General features: G+C 38.8%; 1 protein-coding gene across 7 annotated transcripts in view; it reads left to right on the top strand.

Moving 5' to 3' along the window:
- STX7 (syntaxin 7) overlaps positions 1-23,107 on the top strand; it is a 32,073-nt gene extending 8,966 nt beyond the window's left edge. For all 7 annotated transcript variants that reach the window (XM_048298429.1, XM_048298426.1, XM_048298431.1 and 4 more), the window contains 8 exons: positions 11,646-11,715; positions 13,270-13,360; positions 15,055-15,192; positions 15,847-15,899; positions 16,573-16,663; positions 17,978-18,050; positions 19,038-19,120; positions 21,708-23,107. In XM_048298429.1, coding sequence (XP_048154386.1) covers positions 11,646-11,715; positions 13,270-13,360; positions 15,055-15,192; positions 15,847-15,899; positions 16,573-16,663; positions 17,978-18,050; positions 19,038-19,120; positions 21,708-21,800 — 692 coding nt within the window. In that variant the 3' untranslated portion in view covers positions 21,801-23,107. The remainder of the gene's footprint in view (positions 1-11,645; positions 11,716-13,269; positions 13,361-15,054; positions 15,193-15,846; positions 15,900-16,572; positions 16,664-17,977; positions 18,051-19,037; positions 19,121-21,707) is intronic.
- The last annotated feature ends 1,793 nt before the right edge of the window (positions 23,108-24,900 follow it).

Raw genomic sequence — 24,900 nt, 5'->3', positions numbered from 1 at the left:
ATAAAATACGTATATTGAGTAACTCACACTTCATAATGCATGGCTGCTGTTGTATTAATACCCTCCCTTCTTTCCTAGTTCATGTAGCCCACTGTTAGTGATTGTCTAGGAAAGCTCCTCTCTATGCTGGTTTAACACACTACTTCAATAATTATATCAGTTGGAAGATAGTATTCTTTCTGGTTTGGGTTGTTCTGTGTTAATGGAAGGACCTAGGTTTGTGTTTGGTAACATCTTGGTTAGCCTTTTAACTTTGAATGACAGATTTTATTATCTGTTGATCCAATCATGTAGTTGACTGTTTTGTTGAAGATTTGTTGAGAGCTGTAAATCACTTCTGCCTTGTACAAACCTTTGTTCAACTACTGCAATAAGTGCTATCTGTAGTGGGCTGTTTGAGTCTCTTTGGAGGAGGGGGTGTTGGTGACTCCTTTTTAGGACCTTGAAGATTGAAATTGAACTAGCTAATGGGAAGCAGCATATGCTGCTGTCTGTACTGTGAGTTCTCTTACACCCGCCTGTGTTTGAGATCCCGAATCCCAGAGCATTCTGTGCATAGAAGCTTCTTTCAGCTGTTCTTTAGAGAAGGATCTGTGCTTTCTTTCACATTTTCAGCATTTCTGCAGAAATAAGTGATTATAGCATCACTTAACAGCATCTAGAGAATAGAGCCTGCTTTCCTCAGCCTGCAACCCACGTTTTATCAGCAACATCTCCAAGCTGAGATTTAGGGAACTAGTCTGTGGGGTATTTCTCTTACTTTTGTTACAACTGTTTCACTGAGAAGCTGGAGTTGCAAAATGTAAGGCTGCTCTTGACATCCGAAGAGAGCAGCAGGCCTCAGGCAGGAGAGGGAGAGTTAGGCTCTCAAACCCACTCTTAGAGTTTTTAGCATATCCATGTGACTCTGAGCAGTGCTCTGAAGTCTGGGGAGTCTGAATCACATGTGCTCAGATGAGCTGCAGTGTTGTGTGCTGAACCTCGGTGAGGTCAGTGATGCCTGCAAGCCATGTCTTGCTGATTTGGTTTCGGGTCTGTGTTAACAGTGATGAGAAGCAGATCTGCAAACAGCTAAGGGAACTTCAGATTTAAATAATAAAGACAAAGATGTGTATAATGAGCTAGACTTGGGCAGCTGCTAAATTTCTGTCTTGCTAGAACACAGATAATGATTAAGGTTTGATAGTCTGTCTGAATTCTAGCCCAAAGTAACTGTAATTCTCATTCCAGGCCTATCTTATATCAGATTATAAAATCTAGGTGACCTACATTTCATATTTTAAAAGTCCAATGCATTTAAAAGTGGTTGAGGTTTGTTCCTAATTTTCTGAATATGAAGAATGAGAATATGTGGAAGAATATATGTAGGGTGTAAAGCTCCAACCTGTCTGGCCTTTGCAGACAGAAAACCTATTATCAAGGTGGTTTAATCAGTGTTTACTGAAGGAGCAGTTGTTCTAGAACTGGGTTTCATAGGTTGCACTCTCACTTATGCGGCAGCTTAATGGTAGCTGCTATTAACTTGAGACAAATGTAAATGCGTTCCTTCAATATTTCCTTGAAATATTTCCTCTTGGTCACTCGTTTACAGCAACTGGATAGACAATGAGTGTGATGCACAGATACAAGATGAGCTAGCAAAGTATATTTCTCTGGGACAAAACAAATCCTGCCTGCTTACAAATCTGTTTCTATCAGGCAAGTTCATTTACCCTACTGGGATATGCCTAGGAGGACAAGCACATTGAATCCATATGTAATTGGTTTTTTTCTTTTTTTTTTTTTTTACCTCCATCTCTTTTAGAAGGGCATACAATTATATAGATCTGATCTTCCAACAAGTGGAAAGATGAAAGTAGATTAAACAAAACAAACAAAAAGCCTCATTTAAAGGCTTTAAAATACATAACTTTCAGACTTCTCACAACTGAAGATGAGGGGGAGCAGTTCTTTGAAATCTGTCCATTTTCTGCATTTTAAAGAATTGATTCTTTAAAGAAATTTAAGAATTGATTTGTGTGTGGCTAAAAGAGGGAAGGCATTTTATTTAAAAAGGTGTTCCCAAGAGGGAGAAAAATGAGAGTTGCATTCCTCTACAGGAACAACTCCACAGTTATAAATGTAGGAAGGATGTACTTAAAGGAGTAGGTGCCTCTTCTGCTCAGCTGGAAAGATTTGACGCATGTCTCTGTCAGGAACTGTGCAAGAAGTAGCCAGCTATGCTTTTCCCTTCCCCCACACACTTCTTAAATCACTCTGCTGTGTGTGGGTCATTGAGGAAGCAGGCTAGTATGCCTTTGTTTTGCTTTTTAGTTAATATTTTATTTGTAGCTACCAAATATGTTACTTGGAGGAGTCCCTGAAGAAAAGTGAGAATGGTGCAGGCTGGATATGTAACTATCAAGTCTCCACTGGCATCGTGAGCTGGGCTTTGGGAGGTGTCCATTTAGAAGCTGTTTAGAATGCTGCCTTTTGCTCGGGAACACAGACCTAAGCCTGATATTGGTAAAATACACCCAGTCTTGAGGTTTAAAACATTTTGTAATAAAACACTTTCTTTTTTGGTTTGCAAACAGTAGTCAAGCAGTTAGAGAACCTACGCTGAAGTAATGTATTCATATTCCTTCCCTCCCCAGCCCTTCCTTCACTTCCCAACTCCTCCAGGTTTTGTCAGTATTTTGTGCAGAGTTGGTTGCAAAGCCAGTAAGAATGGCATAATCTACCCTTGCTCAGTATTGTCAAGGTGGGTCAGTGATAGAGTGTTTGACTTGCTCATGCAGACTAAAGATCAGCCCAGCTCAACAAACACATTGTCTGCATGCTGCAAGATAATAAAAGTAAAATAAAATAAAATTCAGTAGCCACAATCCACATATGGCTGGACGGACTTTCTCATAGGGACTTCTGCTTTCTGCTGACTTCCTTTGCTGTTTGTTAAGGCAGCACAAGCATCAATTCATATACAGCACATTCCTGGAAGGTCAGCTTAAGCCAGCAGAGATCCCTCTGTCATGTGATACCTGTCCTGTGAGAACACTTTTGCTCAATTTCTTTTGCATCTCAGGTTTTGTATAAGCTACTATTCTCACTGAATGGTGTTAAAATGGGAGTTGAATTAGATCATATGACTTTGCCTGTAACTTTAACTGTAGAAAATCATAAACCCTGAAAAATATTAAGACTTTGGATAGATGCCTTTATGTTGTGGTTTAAGCCCACTAGGTAGTTAAACTGTTCATCTAAAAAGACCAAAACATTAGTGAAAAGCTGTATCTGTCACTATGTTTGTAACACCAGCAGGTTCGCATGATTAGTCTTGGCTAAAGAAGAACACAGAAGGGCACGTGAAAAGTAAATGAAGTCGCTGAGGTGTTGAAATCAGAGCCTGTATGAAACAAAATTCTGTTTTGTCTATAAAGTGTGGTTTTGTACAGGTGTGGTTCTAGAGAAAACAGGCTTCCAGTAGAGCTTGTTGAGACTTCTAACGGTGGTATTGTCAGAAATTTCCAGTTAGCTGCAGTTAACCGGATATAACTTTGTGGGAACATACCAGCTGAAGCAATTTTTGTATTATTATCATTGCTGTTGTCCAGAAGACTTCTGGGTTTAGAATGAAGTTTCTATAAAACCTGGAAAAGGCTGGTTACTTAGGGATTTTAAGCACCATTATGTCCTTTCACCTTTCATTTTGTGGACTTTTTCCAAGGCTGAGGAATAGAGGAGAAAGTTAGCTAATTTGGGTCTTTCTAAATGTCTGTCTTTCTGCAAAGAGGTGAAGTTATGAAGCCCACAGTTATTTTAGAAATAAACTATTTCTCAATACTTCAAGCCTGAATCATTTGCATGCAGTTCTTAAAGGCTTTGTTCTATATATACTTATAGATATAATATATATATAGCATATATATTTAAGGTAGCATGCCTCACAGATTTGTTTATGAATCTGGAGAGTTTGTTAATATTTTTCTGTGTTTTGTCTTGTTTATTAAAAGTATTTTGGTTCTATGAAAACTTACATATGAAACAGTGTCTTATTTGGATGATATTGCACAAGAGGGACAGGGATTTATTTATACTAGCAGCAGAATAGACTGAAAAATGAGTTTTCCATGTACATTCCACCACACTGTTTGTGTCAATATGTGCAGAAAAAGCCAAGTTTTTCCTTAACTGACACGGTGTTGCATTACAAATATTACAAATAGCAAGGTATCCAGTGAAGACATCCACAATTTTACTGCAACTGTTGCTTTTGTTGATGTAGTAAGTATAAATGGACTCACCTTGGCAACTTTTGCAAAATGGCCTGCATTTGAAGCAGAGGAGAAGGGATGTGGCCAGGGTCCTCATGCTTCTGCATCTCTCTAGAGAGTTGTATTTCAGGCTCTCTCTAAGGTACTTAAAGAGCCTGTTCCAGCTCAGTTCTGCTGTATTTTCCTCCTTGTGGGCAGGAGACTGCATAGCAGCTTGATCATACAGAGAGCCCTCTATCAAATCTCCTATAAAACTGCTCTGCTGGGAGCTGGACTCCTGTCAGGGCTCAGAATAAACTGAGGTCAGTGATCGATTGTGAGTGACCCTGGCAGTAGCAGCTACTTGCTTGTGTTGGCCGGTCTGTGGTGCGTTGTGTCTCCTTCTGTGTCAGCTCCTGAGGTAGCTGCAGTAATGACCTGGCCTCTTAAAAAGCCAGACTTCCTTCGTGTGAGTGGGTTGGGTTATGGTGTTTGTGCAGCTACTGTTTACTGCAGAAATATGCTTCATTTTCATAAATTAATAAGCTACTGGTATTCTTTAGGGAAATATTCAAACTTCCAGGTTTCAGGAAGTTACCAGGGACACTTTAGGGTAAGAATATAAAGTGATTGATTTAATGACTTCCCCTTGGCTGAGCTATAATAGTTGATCACATGATCAGTTACTGTGCACTTAAACAATGTGTATTTAGTGTGTTCTACACCCACATTAGCAGAACAGGCAATACCTCAATCCCACTTCATTGTGTCCTTGAATGACCATTTTAAATGGGAGTACACTAGAATGAAATAATGATAACATCACTGAAAAAACTGAGGGCAGGTCCTGAACTCGAGACATTGTTGCTGGTGTTCCTGGTCACTCTGGGGCATGATTCTATTTAGAAATGCCAGAAGCTGTAACAAAATATAAAGAAAAGGTTACAAGACTGGATGTTTACCTACTCTTCCATGCTTACTGAGTCTTTAGTCCTTAGAGCGCAAAGGACAATCTTCAGGCCTGTCCTCATTTTATTTTCTTCTTCCCACACATATATCAGTTACTGTTTTTCTGTGCTGATGCATTCTTCTCTTTTAGAATAATCAGTGTTATACATTGAGTTAAGACAGAATAAAGTAAATTACTTAAAACGAAATTACTGAAGTTTTTTAGATATTTGATTCCTCTTAGATGAGCTCTTGGGGATGCTTTTTAGTGTAAGCTGGTATCTTTTGACTAGTGTCCTGGATTTGATACCTCTAATAAACTGTCACTCTTGGTTAAAGTAGGGCTAGCAAGACAGCACTGTGGCATTGTGATTTGTGTAAATCTTTAGTGAGTGTGAACTAGACTAGTAGCTTTAAAGAGGCTCTTACACAGAAGACTTTAATCTGATTAAATTATTGCAACTAAATCAAAATCACTGAATCATAGAAAGGCTTGGGTTGGAAGGGGCCTTAGAGAACATCTGGTTTCAACCCTCAGCCATGTGCAGGGATGCCACCCATTATATCATGTTGCTCAAAGCCCCATCCAACCTGGTTGTGAAGATTTCCAGAGATGGGGCATCCACAGCTTCTCTGGGCAACCTGTTCCAGTACTTCATCCCCCTTACAGTAGAGAATTTTTTTCCTAAACCTATTCTCTTTCAGATTGAAGCCATTCCTCCTTGTCCTGTCACTAGGTGCCCTTGTAAAAAGTCTCTCTTCATTTTCCTTGATCCAGGAATGTTTTCTGCAGCATCTCTTCATCTTCAGTCAAGTACCCTCAGCTGAAGTGCAGAAGGAAAACACATTGAATTGGATTTGAATAAAGTGAGGAAGTCTGTTGTCCCCAGGCAAAAGCAGTTTGAACTGGTGTAATTTTAACGAATAATTCTTTTGTTCCAGTAACCTGCTCTGAAGCGCCTCTGAAGTTTATTAGATTCCACACGAATTAATCAGTAACTGAATGTGCTGTTTGTTGACTCACTTGTTCAGCTGGAAAGAAGTAGGAGATTTCTTCATAGTTACCCAGCCAGTCTCAGCGCATGTGAGGTGTTTGACAAAGCATTTCTGCAAGGTGACTGTGCTGGTGCTGTAGTCACTGCTTATTTGCCTTCTGAAATCATAGCTGGAGCATAAGACTCACATGGAGCAAATGTTGCACTTGGTGTACACAAAGGAACACTTTGCTTATTCTGTTTATTCTCCTTGGGCTCAGGAATAAGGAAAATGACTGAAAAGCAATGTCTTTAAATACCTGTTGTTGTTTTAGCCCTGTGAACCTCAGACAGTTACTAAAACCCTGTCTGTCCTTTAAGTATAGGATGGTGACATAGGTGGGACCATGACAATTAACATTCAGGAGGGGCTGTTCTGCTCCTTCTTCCTGTGAGATTCCAAGCCTTGCTGTTTTGTGAGGCAAGTTTCATTGTGCTTGCTCTGCCTGCTTGTCTGGTTCTTGTCCACTGTGGTGCAGTGCCTCAGAGTTTGTTGCTCATGTTGCTGTTGGTGTTTCTTCCATGCACACCCAGTGAGTGCTACGTTTTCTGTGGAAGCATTAGACCATAGCTTTATGAAACTGGGCAGTGTGGTGGGTCTGGCTGAAGGAAACTGAAGGAAACAGCTGCTGGATGTCTATAAAGCAATCTTGTGTGATCCAAATAAGAAGTGAGGTTACTGCAATGCGGTAATAAGCAACACTCACTAAACATATTTGCCCCCAGTTTCATGCTTCTATATTGAGGTATATTTTTTAGAACTCTCTGGGCTATGTTGTTGATACATGTCATTCTCCATCTGTAAAGCTACAACAAGCTTGGTCATCGCCACTTGAGGTTTTCAAGTTTGGTTTTTCAAATGTGAAATAGAATGGAGTTTGAGGTAGGAAGACAGCTGATTGTGGCTAACTTGAGAAAGTTTCTCTCCTGTAACTGGAGTTACTGGTAAGCATTGCAAAGTAGAACCATCCTCAGTTTCCTTTGGCTAATGCTGTGGATAAACATCAATAACAGTGTTTGGATGCTTCTCACCCCTGCCAGAGAATGGGGGTGACCTGCAGTCTGTTTTTCATTTCCATTCTCTTAGTTGGTGCATTGCCTTTCAAACATTAGGATTTTACTGAAGGGTTTGGGTGGGGTTTTTTCACCTTTTCTACTGCAGCAATGCTGTGGTATTGCAGCCTGTACAGCGATTACTAATTCACAGTTTGGGATTAAGATTGTTTGCACCGACAATCTTAGAGGCAAGAAGTTGTTTACATTTTAGTCTTTGTTGTATTCATTTATTTGTGTCTTTAAGTTTAAAACTTCCTATCCCATCTTTTAAATGTTCTGATTTCAAGGACCAGAACCAGTAATTATTTCAACACGGATTTACTTGTAGTAGTGAAACAGCTTTGCAAAGCTGGCTGAAAAACAATACAAGATGAGGAGCAAGGAGATGAAACTTTCTTCTTTGCTAGCCAGCTCTAAAGCAAGGGTAGTTGTGTAATCCAGTATGTGAAACATGGTTTTATTTATGAAAAAATTGTGTGTATTACAGTTCAGTCAGCAACATGTTAAAATGTAAATATTTCCACTGCAACTATCTCTACTTCTGTAATTCTTCTAGAGAAAACGAGATCTTTTATATCAGACTACTACTTTCCTTTTTCTGTGCCTTTTTTGTTTTTTGGGGGGTTTTTTTGTTTTTGTTTTTTTTTTTTTTTTTCTCCTTAACTAGAGGAAGAGCTTCCACTGACTAGAAATGGAACCACTGTTTGGCTTAGTGAAAATAAACATGAGCTGACTCTTGAATAATTTTCTCTGTAGGAATTCAGGTTAGATCTTAATTGTTTCTCTGGCTTATCATTAACCATGTCTGACCTGTTTCTGAGCATGTGACCAGCCTTAGAGTAGCTGAGTAGCTTTTATCAGCTAATAGTTGTGTATTGTGAGATCTAGATCAGGAATGCTGCAAAGACATGAAAAGTCTTCTCAATGTTTTGGTATTGCTTCTTTCTAAGACAAGCCTAATTTTCAGGTGAAAAAAATGAGGTTCCTTTGCAAGCAAGACAGCGGTTGCTTGGAAAAAAATGCTTTCTGCTTGCATGGTGTCATGTACCCAGCTTCCTGTTCTGCTCAGTTTCCAAAGTGGACTTGCTTTCTTTTATTGCCAGCTCACAGCTGGCAAGGTGCTGTTCCTGCAGGTATAGTGTGAGCCCTAACAAAGCTGTTGATTTTCATTCTATGCACACATCTACCCTGCTGTGCAGTGTGAAGTGGCTGCAGGAGTTTGCAGCCTCTGATGCAGGCTGTTGCCATACCCAGGTGACTTTGGTGAAGAACGCCTGCATGCACACGTGGTGTGTGCCCTTGTGCAGCTCCTGAGCAAAGTCCAGCAGCCATGTACGTATGCCCAAGGAGCCTAAGTGCTCACGTGAGCCAGTGTCTGACTTTGCATTAAAATGGATTAAAATCATGCACAAGGTGCAGTCAGTCTCTGTTGCAGGACTGGTAATGTCCAGGAGAGCAGGGAGCTTAGATTACTCCTGTCTTTTGGAACTCCTTGGGATGTTTGAAGAATTGGGAAACTGAGGAAGGGGAAAACCATAAAGAGTGAGGTAACCTAGGAAGCTGTCAAAACTGTGCTGTGACCTTTGGTTCCTGACTGTTACCGGTATGTTTGCAGTGCAGAGCTACGGCTTTGTGAGCTAGGCCTAAGCCTTTGGGTCTCTGGGACATTTGAGTGTTCCTGATGGATTGAGAGGGCCAGAGATGTGATCTGCCAGCCTGAACTCCCTACACAGGCTGAAAAGCTGGTTAAATGAGGGAGACAGTACCATTATAAATACAGCCATCAGCAGTGAAACCGGGAATTTAGGAACTTCGGTTTTCCAAAGAGTAATCCCAGGTTTCCAGCAGTTTTGCTCTTCAATGCCTGCTTGGTTCTTCTCTCTGCTTGTTTCACAAATGGAGCAGTAGAAGGAGCAAGCAGAGGTATTTTTGCAGTCTAACCTTTAGGAGGAGACACTAAGGCTACCCTGCTTTTCCTTTGAGGAAAGGAAGGAAGGGATATTGTCTTATGATCTAAGAAGTTACAAAGCTAGTTCTTGCTTTTAATCAGATTCTGTGAGATCTGTGAGTACATGTGAAGGAAGAAGACCCTTTCCTTCTGTGATCCTGGAGGTAATGTCTTTAAGCCTGTTTAAAAATTTTGTTTTGTTCATGAACATACGACTATAGACTGAAGTTCTATAGTTTAGGTGGCTTTGTGATTATAAATATAATATTATATCAAATGTTTGAATGAGAAGTAGCTACAGTGAGAAATCAGTAAAAAAACAAGCCAAACCAGAAGAGTTATAAGACTATAAAGAATGTATTTTTTGGTCTGTATACACTTCAGTATGTTTATATTAATATGAGGGGGTGCAAAGACTGGATTTATTTAACTCATCAACCTGCAGGTGTATACTGTAAATCAAGATTTCAGGAAGGTCAGCTTCTCTACTTCCTTTGTTATACTGCTCCTACCAACTTGTTTTTGGCTTTTTTATGAAGCATCTTCAGGAGTGCTGAAGACTATTGGCCAAAATTTACTTTTTCTGCTCTGTTTTTTTTTCTGCTTACTTACCTGAATAAGCAGTGTTTCATTTTTCTATGCAGTCTACTTCATATAAACCACTAATTGATTTTTTTCAATAATATCCATTATTGTGGAAGGTTAAGGAAAATACTAAATTACAAGAAGCACAGAAAAAATGGTGTCAGTTCAGTCCTTGGGGTTTTTTCCTTTACTTTATTTTTTCTGTTTGTGATTTGAAAACCCATTAGAATTTTGCTATTTTGATGCATACGTAAAGACTTTTTGGCGAAATGTGTTTTAATTTTATGCTAAATTTTTGAATCACACGACCTGAACTGCCATGAAATCTGCCTCTGGAATTGTATATCTGCCCAATTTTGCAGCGCTGGCTTTTAATTTTCACTCAATTATCTACTTTTGTTCAGCTTCAGAAGTAGGATAAATATGCAATTAACTTGGAATGGAAATATTTTAAGTATAGGCCTTGTTTCAGGGAGCCTTTATTGAAAACGCAAACCTGCATTTTCTGTGCTTGCAGTTAAATAATGCACCTCTAGGTGGCGGTAGGACACACCGGTACTTTGGTTGGTTTTCTTTCCTTTTAAAAGTACATGCGGAGTAACTGAGCTCCTCGGCTCTGGAATCAGAAGGGAGAGCGCCTTGGAACAAATACAGGATAATTAGTGTTCGGTTTTATAGATACTAAAGCTCTGTGTTGTTGAAGATAACACCAGCCAGTTATCTTTTTGTTTGTTTGTGTTAAAACAATACATTTACTCTGACCATAAAAAGGAAGCTTAATTACCGCAAGCTTCTGTTAATCAGTGCGTGTGAGCAGCTGCAGCTGCCCAGGAGAAGTGCGGGCAGCCAGACACTGCCTTGGCCGGCAGGCAGGAGGCAGGGAAGGGCTGTCCTCAGTGGCCAGTGGTGACTGCAGGCAAAAATCAAAAATCTTCACTTACGTTTTGCTGGTTTTCAGCTCAGTTAAAATACGACCTGAATGAAACCCATCTTGCAGTGCTATTCCCCACAGAAATTCTGTTAGTAGTTTATGCCGTTCAGTTCTCTCAAAAACACCTGCCTTAAATATTTGATTTTTTACGTATGTAAATATAACTTCCCCATTTTAATGTTTTCATTACCTAGGTGTGCACAGAAAGAATTGGCTGTAGCAGTTGTCAGCACTGGGATGTTTTGTTAAAGTAGTGTGGATAATCCAGTATCATGTACAACATTCACTGGTGACTTGTTATGAAGCAAAGATCAGAATTAATATTATTGCTAAAACTGCTTTAAGGAATTCCAGTTTTATCTAAATGGTTAATGTAACTCATAGCTTATTTTCTTGTTTTACCCGAAGTTCTATCTCTTTCAGATCTCTTCTATAGTATATGGAAAAATCCTTTTTTTTTTTTTTTTTTTTTAATTCATTATGTGGAGTTGTCACTTACTGAATTTTTAACTGTGTTTACTGAAAAAAAGAATAGGTAGTGAGCTAATGAAATGAGGATCCCACATAATATCTGTCTGTGGTACACCACTCTGCCTGGGCAGAGCCACAGAAATACAGGGAGGACAAATATACTTCTTTAAATCTTTAAATTGCCTGTTTCTACCTAAAGATTTGAATACATTCCCATCCTTCATAAGAAACCTCAGGTTTTGCCTCTGACATGGCAAAAATCATTCAGTAGTTGTTCTGGGACTTAAATGGAATCTTTGTAGTAGGTTGAAAAAGTCCTGCATATCAGTTTCTGTCAATTTATTTATTTATATGGCTTTGGAATTGCCAAGCAAAAATGCATAAAACTAAATAGCAATTTTCTGTGCCCCATTTAAATTTTTCTTCCTCTTCACAAACAGCTGCTGAAATACAAAGAATACTACATCAGCTTGGAACACCACAGGACACGCCTGAGTTGAGGCAACAGCTGTGAGTACTTCACATAAAAACACTTCATTTCATTGCATTGTAAACAATCTCCTGGTAGGTGGTGAGGTGGATTTTTGTTAGGCAGAGTGCTTGATTTCCTGAGAAAGGTGAATATAGAGAAATATTTGAAACTTAAATGTTGAGATGTGCTTTCTGAAAGTAGGATAGTCTGTAAACTCTAATCGGCTGGTTTGCCTGTGCATGTTGCCTGCAGTATCAGTACATCTATAAAACCTGTGCTGTTTGTCAGCAAAGGGAAAGTGGCACAACCAGAAAGCAATACCACTGCTCAAAAACGTACACCTACATGCCTCCACTCCAGTCAATGCTTCCAATCTGTCTGTGTAAGTGTCACAATATATTCACAATGAATATATTGGGGTGTGTTTTTTATGAGGTGGGGTACTGGGAGAGGAAGGGGAATGTCATTTTTAGTGATGAAAGCTATAGTAAGGGATGACATTATAGAATAACTAAGTACCAAAAAATAGTAACATAACAGAAGTGAAATCAGACTCCAAGGCAGATGCTCTGCTGGAGTTCAGTCACCTAAAGGTGGACTTTCACTAATATGCCTCTAGCAGAGAAAGCAGCTGCTCTCCACTTCTCTGCATGGTCTAATGAACCGGTATGATTTTTTCATTCAACTCCTTTACCACATTGATCTCAGCATCACAAATGCATGTAAGCAACATGTTGAGCTCACCCTGGCATTTTCAGTGTCTTTCATGCTGTGCTGTGGCCACTTAATAGTAGCAGGAGGTGTGTATTTGACCAAAGTCATGATTTTCATTTTGTGTGAACCAAATTGCTTCATAATAGCCTGAGTTCAGGGCCCATAACATTAATAACATTAGCCAGGTGCAATCCACAGTGGATATTCTGCTGGGCACTGGAAATGGGTGAAGACCAACATACACAGTTATGCAATAACCCAGCAGGATCTAGGCATAAATTCACAATTAAATAGCACAGAAACTGTTGTGAAGGACATATTCCAGACCCTTTATTGGGATAATTTATTTATATATAGTAAGCTTGCTTGAGGTTTTATCTATTTTTCACTTGTCTGAATATTTGGCCTTTCCAAGAGTTATATGATTATTTTAAATATTGATGCTGATGGCTTGATAATAGCATTCCAGATAAAACCTTTTCATATAGACTGGGCAGGGAGGATGCCAAAGCAGGTAAAGAATTTGAGTTGCTTCAGGAAAAAAAAGTGAATATTGGTGAAGGACTATGTGATAATATCAGAAGTATATTCATGTATTCATAATGACTACAAATGTATTGCTGCACATGAGTAAAATAGAAGAAACCTAAGGGAAAAAAGTGAGCAATTATTAATGATGCTGTCACGCTGAGGAACACACCTTCTTCCACACCTGTCCTGCCTGGAATCCATGATTTCATGCCTTTACAGCAAAGAACAGAATAAAGATGGCTTTGTGTGCTTCAGAGAAGCTTTTAGTACTGGTGTTTTTTTGAGAATCAGTGAAATTCAGCAAAGTAACCTAATGGTCTCTAACGAAAATTTGCATTTGATTTTAGGCAACAGAAGCAGCAATACACCAACCAACTTGCCAAAGAAACTGACAAATACATTAAAGAGTTTGGATCTTTGCCTGCAACAAGTGAACAGGTATAAAACCAAAGAGCATGGCTTGTTTGACTATCATGTTGGCTCATGTAAAGTATTTGAGTCACTTCAGTTCTTTATTCCTGTTTTCAAAGCACTGTTTAGTTAGTCAACACATTTGCACAATGCAGGGATACTTAAAACATAAGAATATTTTGTTGCTGTTCAGACTTGTCCCAAAGTTGTTTTTATGTATCAGGAATGAGGTAGTGCGACTGGAGTAGTGGGAATCAAGGCAGTATGCTGTGCCTTTCTGCTACTTCAGGTAGCTGGACACTTCATAATCCATGGCAGGGATGCTGCGTCTGACTCTGCCAGCACTCTGACTGCTTCCAGGGTCAAGGAATTGTGTGCCAAAATGCTGTTTATTCACTGTCTGAATAATCTGATTATGCACAGTATGTCTGTTCTGCATCACTCCCATCAGCGTATGTGCTATGTCTTGTCCACAGGCTTTTCGTTTCTGAAGAGGAGTAGACAGGAGCTGTTTCTAAAACAACCTGTGCAGTCTTGAAACTGCTTCTTTCTGAGGTCTGTGTAAAATCTTTCAGGCAGAAACATGTGAAGTGGCTGTTGTGATTAGCACACTCCTGTCTGCCCTCCTGTGGTTTCTTATCCTAGCAAAATCTGTCACTTAAATAAGGGAAGAACAACAGGATCCTAGAAAACATGGATTTGGGTTATTGTCACTTAAACAACTTGCCTGGTCTGTGGCTGGTTACCAAGGAGCCTTTGGGGAAATGAATAGTCTTGAAACGCTGAGTTCAAATGGCAGGCCATAATCCATGTGTGCTCATCTTGTCAAGCTGTAAACTTCTAACAGCGATGTTAAAACTTGTTCTTGGTATATGACCTCTAGTTCAGCCAAAGTATCTTTCGTTTTTTGTCTTTTTCTGTTTGCTTATCTTGCAGCTGAAAAGTTCACAGTGAAATGTTTTACTGTTTAATTTTACTCCTTTTATCAAAGGTATGTCTTAACAAAATGCATAAATAATAGATTAACGAATGGCAAATCACAACCTTTCAGAAATTTGTAAGGGTTGATGTATGTATATATTGAAGAAAATATGGTAGAGGGTCTCCTGAGTGCCCAATATTCCTCTTCCCTTTACTACATCTTAAAAAAAAAAAAACCCCAAAACAAAACAAAAAAAGAACCAAAACAAAACAAAAAAAAACCTGAAAGGTTAGAACAAGTATTTCTGGACCTGTTCTAAAGCACTTCAAGGGGTATGTGAACCCACTTCTGGATTCAGTTCAAGATGTATTTTCAATTTTATGTAAAATACATATGAAGTGCCCTGTTCATTCTTTTCTGCACCCTTCCTCTCCATTCAGTCACCTCTGCATATTTTAGCATTCAGTGTCAAAATATTTCACACCAAAGCAGTAGATTTTACAATCAGCAGATAATAAGGAGGGTAGAATCTTTCTTATCCCTGCTCATTTTTGATTTCCAGCGGTTAAATGAAAATAAATACATTGATTTCCTCTTTAAATGCCGTAATTTGTGTGGTTATGTGATCCCAGAAGGAAAGAAGGTTTGTCCATGGAATTGCAAATGGTTTTGTTGACAGCCTTCCCTTACACCAATTTAGAAGAAAGAATATATATGCCTTGGTATTTAGCAGACTGGAAATAGTAAAGCCTTGAAAAGCATGAGCTCAGTTGACTTGGTAAAACTTTTTCTCCTATAGCGTCAAAGAAAAATACAGAAAGACCGTCTTGTGGGGGAGTTCACCACAGCACTAACTAATTTCCAAAGACTCCAAAGGCAAGCTGCTGAGAAGGAAAAAGACTTTGTAGCCAGAGTAAGAGCCAGCTCAAGGGTGTCTGTAAGTATCAGAAAACGTGCCAATATATTCTTTACTTTGGTGTTAGTGGTGTTCAGTGTCAGATTTGCCTCCACAGTGCTATAGCTGACTCTAAATGCTGCAGAACATGTGCTATATGATTTTATAGTAAAGGCTGCATTAAGTTGTAATAACCTCCCTGGAGAACTGTTACTTTTTCCTTGCCTTTGTCACACAAAGTCATGAACTGCCCCTGTGTTCATACTGTAATCTTGCAAAAGCAACTTCTAGTAGATTTGGAAATGCTTTTGCTCTACCTTTTGATATCAATAGGTTTTTTCCTATGGGGAAGAATGACTTGACAGATTTCAATGGAGTATTAAGGTGGAGAAGTGCTGAGTAGCTTCAGATGTTGAGCTTTTCCTTGTCAGTATATCAATTTTGCCTTTTCACTCTGTGCCAAATACACATTGCTGTACTTGTAAATTGTAGCAGGGAGTTTACTGAGCTGAATGCTTCTGCTTGTATTTCAGCCTTATGCGTGCATAAAGCAAAATCAGGATGAGAATGTGTTAAATCATGTTTCAGTTTGACTTAGTATAAACTTTCTAGTATTGACTCCTTATAGAAATGCTGACAGTGCCCTTTTCAGGGCTATAATGTTTAATTTGTGTTTTTTAAACACTGATCATGTAGGGTGGGGCTCCAGAAGATAACTACAAAGAAGGAACACTTGTCTCTTGGGACAGGTAGGTCGAATTACTTAATAGGCTTTAACATAGCTCAGAATAATAAACAGCCTGCAGGGAAGCAAGCTGCCCATGACTTTTTGGTTTTTAGCATAGAGAAGATACTTTGATGGCATAGATGGGAATAAAAAGAAGCAGTTCACACAATGCCCCTGCTTTTGGTCCTGATGCTTCAGCTGCAAGCATCTTCTTAAGCTGTCCTAAGCTGCATTTGGGTTTTCTGAGACCCAAACTTAGGGAAGAAGAGTCCAGCTTGAATGAAGTAAAACTGTTATGATAAGGGGATCCCAGTGTTTACTGGGAGCTCCCATTGCTTCCATACTCTCCAAGAACTGTTTCTCAGTCTCAGATTCTTTTTTGTTACTCAGATAGATGTAAACTCTGCAGTTTATAATTCAGAAGGAACTTTGACTTTGTATTCGTACTTAGAATTTCCAGTCAGCCACCTGATCTGTGCAGCAGTGCTTCAGCAGCTCTGCTACACGAAAGCTGTGATGGTTATACCATCTGTGTTAGCCAGGGATAGGCAAGGGTGAAAACACACATTTTATTAACTTGTAATGTAAAATGTGCTATGTACTTAACTGTGGTTTTATCCTTCTGAATAATTTCTCATTGTGTTTGTTCAATTCTGCATGGGTTTTGGTTTTGGTTTTGTTTTTTTGCCTGATAGTCAACCGCAAGCACAAGTGCAAGATGAAGAAATTACAGAAGATGACCTCCGTCTTATTGAGGAGAGGGAATCTTCCATTAGGCAGCTTGAAGTAAGTACAAGTGGTTTTACAGCAGAATAGGCTTTTAATGTTCCAAAGAAATGGCATTTTAAAGGAGCATGAGCATTAATTGCAGACATGAATCTTAAGGTGTTTGGGTTTGTCTGTGGGTGTGGTTTTTCCCTTCAAAACTGCAAATACTGTCTTTAGATGTGAAATGTACATTTGAAATCTACTGTATGAAAGCCATATTTTGGTATACTTTCTTTAACTTCAGCTATGGAATAATAGAATGCTCATGTGATTGCAAGAAAAAGTACATATGATTTTTTTCCAATATGGTCATATTACAGAAACATTTTAAACAGTGAATATAAATGTACCAATATTATACCTCTCCTCACATGTCTTCCCAATATATTCTTCAACATGTTCATTTTTAAGTGGAATTTTTTTAACATTTCTGGAAATGCAGAGATACTCTGTTTCATTGGAACTTTTCTAAATAAGGGCTTCTTAAAAACTTTTAAAAACAAGATATAAGCAACATGAAAAATTGCCATGTGTGATGAAGTACTGACATAAGAGACTTCTGTGAAGACAAAATTAATTTTTCCAGCCAATCTGTAATCCACATCTCTACCACCAATACGAAAGCTGCTGGAACTGGGGTTTGTTGGGAAGTCTTCCTGATGCATGTGACAAAATCCATTCTATGTATAATTTTTTTCAAAAATCTCTCCCTTGCCACCCATACTTTCTTACAGTGAATTGAAGTAAGCATGTATCAGTCATTAGTTAAGAGATCATATCCACAGTTGCTAATGTGGCATCTATCACTTCAACATAACCAGGTGGTAGTAGGATAATATAGGTGCAGAACCCCGACCATATTATAGAGGTAATTTCTGTAAACTGTGGTGCTTAGGAAAATTGTTGTGTTTAAAATAGGTGTACTAAAACTAATGCAATATACTTCCTGTAAATGCTTTTATTAATTTTGTTTAAATGTCTAGCTTTTGAGAAATGTTGGCATGGGCTTTTCCCTGCAGTTAAAGTAATAATACAAGTGTGTGTGTGTAGACAAGCCCTCTGCAATGAGAGGTTCTGTTTGTGATGTGTTTTGAAGTATACTCTCTGGACATGATCATCATTTGGTTTGATAGATAGCTTGCTTATGATATACTTGATCTCAAAGTACCAGAAAAACCTTCAAATCAAGTACATTAAGGGTGTTTTTTTTATCCTGTAGTATAAAGAGTCATGGGTGCATACCCTGGAGGACAAGAAACAGTATTTATATCTAAATGCACATTGGTACTAAAATGTGTGATGTCCATTAATAATTTGACTGGGTTTTTGCAGGCTGATATTATGGACATCAACGAAATTTTCAAAGATCTGGGAATGATGATTCATGAACAAGGTGATGTGATAGGTAAGTCCAATTCAAATATTACCTGAAATTTTTTTATTCAGTTTTTCTGGACAGCTGCAATATAGAACTTCCTTTTGCTGGAAAAATTCCTCTAATGACACTATCAATGCTAAAGCAAATCAGGTGCAACCTAATAATAATGGGTAGACTGGCTGAGATGACTGGGAATACAGTAAGAAAGTGTGCTTAAAATCTAGTTTAAAACATGTAATTTTTCATGTGTATAAAATGTCTTTAAGGTAGTTTTTTGAACTATTTGTACATGAAATTGGAGTTTATGTGGGGCATTTTACCATACTTGCTAATGGATCTAAGTATGCAGATTCAGCAGAGATACATATTTTGCCTTTCATGCAAACAGGTTTATTGTTTTAACAAAATGTGATTGGAGAATCCGTTTTCTGAATCAGCTGCTAAGTGATGTTGTTGTCTATGTCCAGCATATATTTTCAGGGCTTTTTTTATCACCTTGGCCTGTAATCAGTCAAGGTTTTCCACTGAAAAAAATAAAATCTGGGTCAATATGGTAGAACACCAAACTAGATTCATGCCTCTCAGAGTGTTGTTTGGTCTGTTGCCTCTGTTTCATAAACCTTAGGACTTCTTTTAATCTGAGCAGAGAGTAGTCAGTAGCAAGTTGGAGGACAAGTAAAAGGTAATTTAAAAAGGTGAAAAAAGAGAAAAGGTAGAAGTACTGACAATTTTTATCCTGGTTGATATCTAAGTTTTAGCCCTGCATGTAGAACAGGGCAGCTATAACCTGACATGAATTCAGCCAGTCATTGCCTGGGCAGTTCTGAAACGAACTCAGGCATAAGTGTAGGATGGGCCAAGCTTTCATAATACAAGGTACATTGATGAATACTTATGAAGACACCAGCATTTGGGGGCAGCTGTTATATATGCTCTCAAGTATATTTCAGCATCCCAAACCTTTGTCTGGACTATGACTAATCAAAATTTGAAATCTTTCCTTTCAAAACAAAGACAGCATAGAAGCCAATGTGGAAAATGCAGATGTACATGTGCAGCAAGCAAACCAGCAGCTGTCAAGAGCAGCGAACTACCAGGTAATGCCAGCTGTGTGAAGCTGTCCTGCTGCAGTAGTCCTGACTTACACCTTCTTCTGCAGTTCGGATTTTGCCTAGCAAGTTCCTCAAGGCTTGAAGAGTTCAAGGTTTATGTTAGACTACAGTGGTATTTCTAGGTCACTATAAAACAAAAGTCAGTGACTTCTTAAAGCTTTGGGTTTCCTGTGAGGCTGTTTCCAGCCACACAGTTTCAGAGCCTTCTGAGATTCTATGAGACCACCTGGAGTTACAGCTTTACTTAAAAAAAACAAATGAGCAAAAATCCTCAAACCAACAAAAAAACCTTACACAAACAGACTCATCCTTTTATAATTCAAGAAGTTAAAGGTTCCTGTGTATGGAAGAGCAAGCCTCTGGAGATCACTGGAGGAGTAGGGAAGATAGGCAGGAAAGTCTTCTGAAGATGTGGCCAGTTAGCACCAATTTTTGCTGTCTAAAATCTTCCCAAAGCTGTATATATCCCACTTTTGTTATTTGCTACTGTGATGCTGAAAACATCTTGCAAACTGTCAAACTTTTTTGAAAAGCCTTTTAAATACCTTTCAATGCCACTTCTTTATAACATTTTTGGAACTTATTAGAAATAATCTTATTAGTAATTAATCTTCCCCTTTGAGTTAGAGTTAGTCCTTAGACTTTTTTTTTTAAATCCTCTTATGTGTGTTAGTAGTAGCTAGGACAGTAAATGAGTGACAGAATGTCTGAAAGACTGCCTGCTGATTCCAGAAGTGTGGGAGAGGGTGCATCCTTGAACTGTATTCTCAGTGGGACTAATTGGCGCATTAAGTATGGTTGATGGCTCCTATTTTGATACTTTAAAAGTTCAGGAAAAAAAATAGTAGCAGCCAAAATTTTCAGTGTAAGGTATTAGTTTTCTGGTTAAAATTTAAAATTAAAACTTCATGTTTTATTTTGAGGAAAGGATCTTCTGATCTCAAAGGAAGGTTAAGGAGACTTGACAAGCTTCTGTTCAGTGGGTCTTGCAGGAGAGACCAAACACTGCAGGGTTGCCCTGTGTTTGGCTGAAAGGACTGTGTAGTTTGCTTTGGGTTTGAACTCTCTTTTGTTTGAAAACTCATACTTGTTCCAAGGTGCTGAAAAATTTCAGAAACTATTATATCTGGCCTGACCCCCTCAAGAAAGTGTTAGAGGCCAAGGTGTGCTGGGGGCGATGAGGCTGTGGATATCCTCACAGCTCCTGATTGTGGTTGGGTGAACTCTGCATCACTCATCTGCCATGTGGAGTGCATTCACACAGCAGAGCAGTTTGAGCAAAGCCAGGCTGCTTCAGCAGTTGTAGAAATGATGATCAATTGTATGTGGAAGTAAGTTTTTCATGCCTTGCTTAAGTAGTATTACGGGGAAAATGTTTGACTTCAATGCATTTCTGGTAAGAGGGGGGCAGCAGGATGCAGAAGGAAGAGATTGTGAGTGTGAGGAGAGAATGGCCACAGGAGGAAGATACTCCAGCAAACAGATTGAGTTCTAGCAAGTAAAACAATGAAATGAAGAAATCTTAGCCTGATGGTGGGAGAAGTGGCAATGAGACAATAAAACTAGAAGAGAATTGTTAAGAAATTTGGTGGTCTGAGTGTCAAGAGAATTGACAGCTTCAAAGAAGAGCTGACACAGATGCTGCTCTTCAGAGAGGAAAATTAAAAAAGCCCAAAACATCAAAACCACCCAGGCAGAAGAATTTTTGCCAAGTACAGCACAGCCTGGCTTTACTTCTGGTGCTGTGGCCTAGAATCCCAGTATCTGAGTGTTGTTATTCCTTGGCTATCAGCAAGAGCCCAAGAAAACCATTGGTAATTTTCTTTCATCCTGTGAAGAAAACCTTCAGATTCCATATCTTTCAGATAAAGGATGACAGTCTGCCTCTGGTCTTGAGTGCTTTGGTATCTCAAGTTACAGACCTGTATAGGAAATGTGAATGTTCTCAACATGCTCATGATTTCATGATTTGGATTTTATTGTAGTGACATCTATATAAGTGGGTCTCTAGTCATGCCTCTTGGGTTTGGTTTTTTTTGTTGTTGTTGTTGTTGGTTCTTTTTCTTTAAGAGTAAGTTGTACCTAAGAAACTTGCCAAAAAGACCTTTAAAATAACTGTGAATGGATACACAGCAGTCTAAAATTATAATCTATTGTTCCCTTCTGTATACACATTAATAGTCTTTCTAGCAGACCATTTCTACCTCCTCTGTTGTGCAACTGATTGTCCATTTTCCTCTCTGTGCTGTCATCTGTGCTCTCATGTTACTTCCCCCAGAGTTCTAATTACATCCATTCATTACACTACTGTGTTTTCTTTCATTAATTTATCACGTGTACCAGAAAATACCACTGAAATCATTGTGTTGAATAATATAGCCATAAAGTAATGTAGATAACTTTGCTTTTCTTTTTTCCTTGAACATCTTTATGTGACTTGAACATCTTTATATGTAAGGACACAATTTAGTTAGATTGCACAAGCAGTAGGACCAGAAAAGCATCTGAATAGTTTTCTGATGTTCTGATGTTGCACAGTTTTCGATCAACTTGTTTTTTTCTCTGTTGGCAGCAAAGATCCCGAAAGAAGATGTGCATACTCATTATTATACTTGCTGTTGGAGCATTGCTTATTGGAATCATCATATGGTTATCTTCAAGATAAGTCTCTGGAGAAAGCTTTGTACTTTGTATTTAAATTAGGAAAGGAAATTCCTAGTCATGGTTTGGTCATTGTGAAGCTGAGTAAAATAGTGGTTCTGTACTTCATCACACTTTTTTTATAAGACTTTTTGTTTTAACCTGAGAAATAATGTTCTCAGTACTGCCATCAGTATAACTGCCTGCCCTCTCGAATGTGAGTGCTGTCTTACCAGAAATAAACAGTCAAGGTCATAAACTGTTCTGTTAACTTAAAACATCTTAAGGTTTAGGGGGCTAATCAAAGTGATGATAATTTTTGTTGACAGGGTGAGTAATTATCTTTTGGGATATTGCTAAATGTTGCTGCCAAAACAAACTCCTGAATTGTTGCTTGAGGCAACAAGTTCACATCTCAGAATTTAAGTTAGAAATGTATTTCTTCTCTCTTTCCCTTCCATCACATTCAGCGACCCATTTGATATGGGTGGTTCAAAATTAAAATGTAGGTTGCTGAAGTTGGTGTGATCTCTCTTTTATACCTGAAGCCTGTGAATTAAGCCTTCAGTTTGCTTGAAATCTTTTAGATGCTCCATTTTTCTCTGTATCTGGCAATCGAGTATGGTTATGTCTGGAAGCCTCCTGCAAAGGTATGTAGGGTGAATGATGTAATTATGTGGATTTTTTGTTCCAGTTCTTGCATTAAGAAATACTGTGTTTTATTGCACACATCTGGTATCTTTGCATCTGAAGTGCGCATGAGTGGGTTTGGCTAGATGAAAATATGCTCTAGTCTGTGACTTCTTCGACTTACTGGGAAGAACAGAAATTCCCAATCTTCTAGCTGCACTTGAATGTCACTGTTCTGAAACTGTTGTGATTGAGTTTCCATGAACAGGTCCAAAGTTGTATGTGATGTCCTTCACACAGCTTAAGAAAAGATTACAAGTTCAATTCCAAGTTCAACACTGGTATTTGAAATTAAGTTAAAATCGGTTGAACTGACTGAAAGTGTTTAAAAAGTTTGATGCTTATAGCCTTTAAAATGAACTTTTTTCCTTTTGTGCCATTTTGTACTAATATATTAAAAATGTAAAAACACTTTTTTGCCAATTAATTATTTGCCTTTTTACTTAATCTTGATGAACTAATCTGAAAATTTTACAGATGGAAAAGTCACTTAATCTGTATTTTATAAAGTTCTTCCACACCAGACTGATAAAGAATGCACTGTGTACATGGTGAGCTATGAAATATTATTTGGGAACAATCTAACTGTAAGCATAAATGAATTGTAACCATGCAACCAAAATAAAGGTCTTTTAAAGAGTACACTTTTCTAGTAGTTGCTTTTTTTTCAGAATCCATCTTTAAAAGCACAGCTCTTGTCTTTGCCTTTATGTGAATGACTGAAACTTCTTTGAACAACTCCAGAGAATTTTACCTCAGCTGGTGAGGCCGCCATGGGGAACCTCTCTTCCTGTGCTGTACTTCACATGGTTAATGAAAATGCTCCTGGATCTTGCATTCCCAGCTAGTGATGCTAATGCCTTGGGTTTTTTGTTTTTAGACTACACTAGTCTAAACTAGAATAGCAGTCAGCATTTTGGCTGGGTAGCTTTCTTACCAGTGAACTGTCTAAAACTGATTTGGGAAATGTCCTGGCTTTAACGTTTAACAAGGTCTTTGCACTACTGCAAACAGGCACAGAGGAACGACCTGATCCTATTTGCCCAGGAGACTCTCTTCTCTGTTGCAATATGTCATACCTGCCTCTGTCAGTGACTGATTCCATTGACATGCTGAGAAAGGAAAAGAGCTCTTTGGCAGCAGATCTTCAGCTCTGACTCCTGACAGATCAGAAATTCTCTCTATGCTTCATACTTGTTACATTGCATTTGTCTGCTTGTGTGGTTTTCTACTAGGAAGGTTCTCTATTAAAATGCTTACCACCTCGAAGAATTTTGTTTTTGGAAAGAGATATTGTATTTACTGATTGTTTACCTTATAAAGGGATGAAACCCTCTTTGCTGAGGTTTTTTTTTCTTTAAGAAAACTGCTGCAAGGTGGGATAGCCAGTACATAAAAGCTTCAACTGTCAGGAGCTGGTGAGAATCAGGCTGGGGCAACAACACCAAATGACTCAGAAATTCTGCAAGTTTCACAGCATTGCATTTCCCAAACCCCTGCTGCAACCTGCGGCCTCTGCTCTTCTGTGTCTGATTTGTGTGCATGTCTTTATTTCCCACATGGAATTGTCTCTTTATTTTTGGAGTCATGTGCCTGTTCAGCTGCTCTCTGGTCTTAGTGGTTGGGGCACTCTGAGGGAGAAGAGTGCTGCTGAGAGTCTCTGTGGGTGCCTTGCTTGCTTTCATTTGTGATTTATTCAGATAAAGCCCTGCTTGTCGTGTGGGGGTGCCTCAGATGAAAGAATTCTTCCTTGAATCCCAGTGGAGGTGGGACACTGGAGCCCTCTACCTCTGGACGAGATGAAGGGCCAGCTCTCAGAAGTGACAGGGATGGTTCTGGCAGGCATGGTGGCTCCTGCTGCTGCTGCTGCCCTGTCTGTGAGGCAGGGGCTGGTGGAGTGTTTGCACACAAGCTCCTGTACCTGGTGGAGAGACCAGCCTGCAAGGTCCTAATACCTCATTAAGGATCTTGGTTCTCTTAATTTTCAGACTTGATTAGGCAGAAACAAAGTTCTGGGATGGGTTGTATTTAGAGTGTCCATGTTGGGGGGCATAAATACTCCTTTCTAAGCTGCTCTTAATGGAGCTTCTCTCTATCATTTCCCTCCCCTACATGCATACACTCTTAAATGTTTGAAATGCAACTTCCAGGTATTTAAAGGAAACTTTGATATCTATTAAGAACCCAATAAAACATCTGCGTGTAACATGTATGAGTCAATGTTTTTAGATCAAAGATTTTGGCTGTTCTGAATTATCCATCAATATCTGCCAGATTAGCAAGGCCAAAAAATGCAATCAAAGCACCCTTCATTTTACTGAAGGAACCTGCTAAGAATAGTTCCTTTGTAGTTATCTTAACCACACACCAGGGGTACTTTTCTGTTCTTTCTTACTTTTTCAAAGAGCTGAGAATCACAGGGGCACACAGCTTTT

The sequence above is a fragment of the Corvus hawaiiensis genome, chromosome 3, assembly GCF_020740725.1.
Source record: "Corvus hawaiiensis isolate bCorHaw1 chromosome 3, bCorHaw1.pri.cur, whole genome shotgun sequence".
NCBI classification, from domain to species: Eukaryota; Metazoa; Chordata; class Aves; order Passeriformes; family Corvidae; genus Corvus; species Corvus hawaiiensis.
Note: the sequence above shows the minus strand (reverse complement) of the source record. Positions and strands in the feature narration are given on the sequence as shown.